Source organism: Lontra canadensis, unplaced genomic scaffold (assembly GCF_010015895.1).
Source record: "Lontra canadensis isolate GAN:19392208 unplaced genomic scaffold, GSC_riverotter_1.0 scaffold3118, whole genome shotgun sequence".
Taxonomy (NCBI): domain Eukaryota; kingdom Metazoa; phylum Chordata; class Mammalia; order Carnivora; family Mustelidae; genus Lontra; species Lontra canadensis.
This window is the reverse complement of record NW_022634102.1, coordinates 1-4,208: the sequence shown is the minus strand read 5'-3', so window position 1 is coordinate 4,208 and position 4,208 is coordinate 1. Positions and strand designations below refer to the sequence as shown.

Here is a 4,208-nt window from a genome sequence, read left to right as displayed (position 1 = left end):
AAGGCGTTCTGGATTTCGAATTGCACATGTGCTGTTGGGAATCCAGAACGCCTTTAGGCCTTTTCCAACAAATCCAATCTGACACGTACAATGTGTATTTTTCAGAAGACACTTGCTTGGAAGAGAAGACACTAGTGCCCCTCGAGGCTCCTAAACTCGTTTTTGGGGTTGGACCAGCTTGTCATAGTTATCAGTTTCTGGGACCTGAAGGAAATGTGGATATTGAGTTGATTGATAAGAGTGCAAACAGATACAGGTAAGAATTGAAGATGTTGTTTGTTTCAATACAATTCTCCCTTAAAGGAAGTATGTGCTGTGTGATACTTACATGTACACACCTACATGATAAGGTATGCAATTCATCCCTTCGACACTGGAAATTTTGTCAGGATTCTCTGATCCTATGCACTGAGTTGGTGTTTTCATTTCAACACATATAGAATACAGAGAAAGTGGGGCCCAGAGAGCTTCATTAACTCCCCAGATTTTTCTAATGTGATGAAGCCAAAGAAGGGTCTTGAACTTTGCTCTACCACAAACACCACCTCCCTCTGCACTTTTGTTCTTTAATCAAAGACCCGGAGAGCCTGGGTGGCTCAGTCGATCAAGGGTTCACCTTTGGCTAAGGTCGTGATCCCAAGGTCCTGGGATCCAGCCTCAGGTTAGGCTCCCTGCTCAGCTTCTCCCTCTCCCTCTACTGCTCCCCCTGCTCATGTTCTCTCACTCACTCTCTCTGAAATACATAAATAAAATCTAAAAAAGAAAAATCAAAGTCCTGTTCTTCTCCCAGCATGACTATCACTCTGTCTCCTTTCAGCGTACACTTCCCCATGGCTGGCTTCTACTTGTGGCCAGTGACACACCTTGGATTCTTGGTAACAGCAGCGGTGACCGTGAGGATAGTGTTCGATTCTTGGAGTCAGAACCTGGATCTGAAGTTACAGCACGAGGAGCAGTGGATGGTGGCAGGCCCACTGTTTGATATCTCCGTGGAGCCTGAGGGGGTCATTGCTGAAATTCACCTCCCTCACATCATCTCCCTGCCAGGTAAGGAAGGGAAAGGGGACTGTGGGGGCTGGTGGGGAACTTGTCTGATGGCCTTTGTCATTGTCCTACAGCAAATGAAGTCGATATGTCTTGGTTCCACGTTGCCCATTTTAAGGATGAAGGGATGGTCCTAGAGCCACCAGCCCGAGTGGAGCCTTTCTATGCTGTGCTGGAAAACCCCAGCTTCTCTCTGATGGGGATCCTGCTGAGATTGGCTAGTGGGGCTCGTGTTTCAGTCCCCATCACTTCCACGACACTGCTCTATTATCACTTCTACCCTGAAGATACTAAATTTCACCTGTACCTTATCCCCAGTGACTCCTTGCTAACGAAGGTAAGGTTGGCAGATTTGGAGAAGTGAGAATTACCCATCCTTGGACCTTGTGCTTGTTTCTTTTATTCTCTTTCTTTCTTTCTTTCTTTCTTTCTTTCTTTCTTTCTTTCTTTCTCTTTCTTTCTTTTTTAAGATTTTGTTTATTTGCAGGAGAGAGAAAGTGAGAGAGAAATATAGACTGAGAGAGATAGAGAGAGCACAAGAAGGGGGAGTGTCAGGCAGAGGGAGAAGCCAGCTCCCTGCTGAGCAAGGAGGTGGATGGAGGACTCCATCCAGGACCCTGGGATCATGACCTGAGCTGAAGGTAGACGCTTAACCGACTGAGCATCGTTTATGCTCACATGAAACTCATGTTTCAGCATTGAACACCCTTCCTTTAAATGGATCTATGGATTTCTTTTAACATGAATCAAATACGCAGATAAATGGATCACTCCCTAATTTTTGCAGTGAACACACCATGTGTGCAGCACCTAGATGGAGAAGTGGACATCACCAGCTTCTTTCCCCTTCCTGTCCCGACCTAATTGCTACCCACCAAGAGTATTTACTAATTGGACTGATGAGAGCATCTTCTGTAATTGTTTTTGACAACAATTCTTGCTTGTTAGTTCCAGAAAGTGTGTACTGAGCTGTAGCTGAGACTCGTCGAATGTTATTATTATTTTGTTGTTTGAGTTCTGTTCTGTATCATGGGTGGATCCTCAGAGAGCTCTGAGATCTGTTCTGCTTCTGGGTCTCTCTGGGGTGACGTCACTGCTGTATTGCTTGCTGGTGGGCAGGCGGCTGTCACCTCATGGAGCAGGAGCCTCGCGATGGAGGGAAGTCGTCTCTACCCTCGTCCCTCATAGATGCAGCTGCGGACAGCAATGGTCCTCTGCCGAGGCACAAGGAGGAAGCCTCTTTGTCCCCGGATTTGAGGAACACTGAGTCTATCCCTGCCACATTATACAAAGAAAAATCAAACTCTGTACAGAGATTTGTAATGAAAAGAAATCCTTAGTGTGTGGGAGGGGCGATTGGTAGCTCAGTTGGTTAAGTGTGTAACCTTTGATTTTGGCTCAGGTCATGATCTCAGGGTCTTGAGAAGGAGCCCAGAGTTGGGCTCTGTGTTGAGTTTGGAGCCTGCTGAAGACACTCTCTCCATCTTTCTCTGCCCATCTGCCCCGCTAAGGAAAAAGCAAACAAACAAACAAACAAACAAAAATGAAAGAAATCCCTAGCTCTGAATAACCAGCCGGAAAATTTTATTAATACACGTCTCTCGTGCACCAAGCTGGGGCAGCTGGAGGAACATGCAGCTCTGGATCTCAGAGTTGGGAGTTTGCTCCCCACATTGTGTACAGAGATTACTTAAAAATAAAATCTTAAAAAAAAAATCCCTCATGTCCAGAGGCATATGTTTAGTTTTAGTTTTGCTTCCTGATTTGATTCTGCTGCTTCTTCCTCAGGCAATAGATGATGAAGAAACTAAGTTTCATGGTGTGCGTCTGCAGACCTCACCCCCCGTGGACCCCCTGAATTTTGGTTCCCGTTATATTGTGTCCGGTTCAGCTCACCTGGAAATAATGCCTGAGGTCAGTAGAATTTGAATGTAACCCAAATTTCACTCGGGTTTCAAAATATTTTTTTTTTTTTAAAAAAAGGAAGACCAGGGGAGGGTTAGTAGCTCAGGTGATTATTCTCCGAACCATATCCTGATAGGAGCTCGGCTACCTTTCTTTCCATGGAATAATACTAATTCCTAAAATTGTAAATTTAAAAGATTGTTGACCATTCTCTTTTTGTTCTCCCCTCAACCAGCCACAATACTGTTTAGGAACTGGCTAATATTTCAGTGAGCAGTTCATTGCAAGCAAACAAGCCTCTCTACTCCCGCCCTTAACCCCATGATAGTTTAATTCAAGTGCTTTGCTTCTTCTAGGAGCTGAAATTATCCTACAGGAGTCCTGGGGAAATCCAGGTGTTCTCTAAAGTCTTTGCTGGGAAGATGGAGGAACCAATCATACTTGAAGTTACGGACAAAAGACACAAGACTTTGGTCTGGCGCACTTTGGTGAAGTCAGGTAGGTAAAAATATGAGGTTTAAATTTGGGGGGATGAAAACAAATTATGCACCTCTTTTCTGCATTGTAGTGAAGTGTGTCAGAGGAGAAGGTCTTTTTATGGTCCCATCGCAGAGAAGAAAATAAATCTATTGCCAGCTTAGAGTCAATGTTCAGTTGAAACAAAAGTGTAGACACTGGTCAAGTTTGCCTGGGATGGGGATGGCTGTTGCAATCGAGAATTGGACCCTCTCATACGTAGGAGACAGTGAACAGGAAATGCTAATTATAAGAATCAGAAGGAACAGAAAGTCAGTTTAATTTTATGTTCTGGGCAATTTTATAGTTGTTTTCATACATAGAGACTAATAAGCTGCTGAAGGAAGGACACAGAATTGATCAGAACTTCAAAGAACAGCAGGGCTTTTAGAAAGAACATGTAAGACCATGTGGAAGGCTTCATGGTAAACTGACTCTAGTGACTTTCCCAAATGGTGGCTCCAATCGGCAAATCTCCCACCAACTTATATGTGTGTTCAATGTATAAATTTTGCACTATCAGAAACCCAATATTATAGGGTTTAAAGAATGTCATCACTTATTTTCAAAACATACTCGCTTCATGATGGTATTTTGTGTCTAAAATACATTTGCTTGGAGGATGATTTATGTAGAACAGTGTGATAATTTTATCATAGTTTTCACATTCCCTCACATATTGGCTTAGAAATAGAAATAGAATATTGGAGAAACTGTTACTTCCTCTGATTTATTTCCTGGGT

General features: G+C 43.5%; 1 protein-coding gene across 1 annotated transcript; it reads left to right on the top strand.

Annotated features, from left to right (window-relative positions):
* Positions 1-26: 26 nt before the first annotated feature.
* LOC116863791 (caspase recruitment domain-containing protein 8-like) lies at positions 27-3,572 on the top strand. The gene is made up of 5 exons (XM_032851138.1): positions 27-256; positions 818-1,047; positions 1,119-1,381; positions 2,833-2,958; positions 3,306-3,572. The coding sequence occupies exons 1-5, from the start codon at positions 27-29 to the stop codon at positions 3,453-3,455; spliced, it is 999 nt and encodes a 332-aa protein (XP_032707029.1). The 3' UTR covers positions 3,456-3,572.
* Positions 3,573-4,208: the final 636 nt, after the last annotated feature.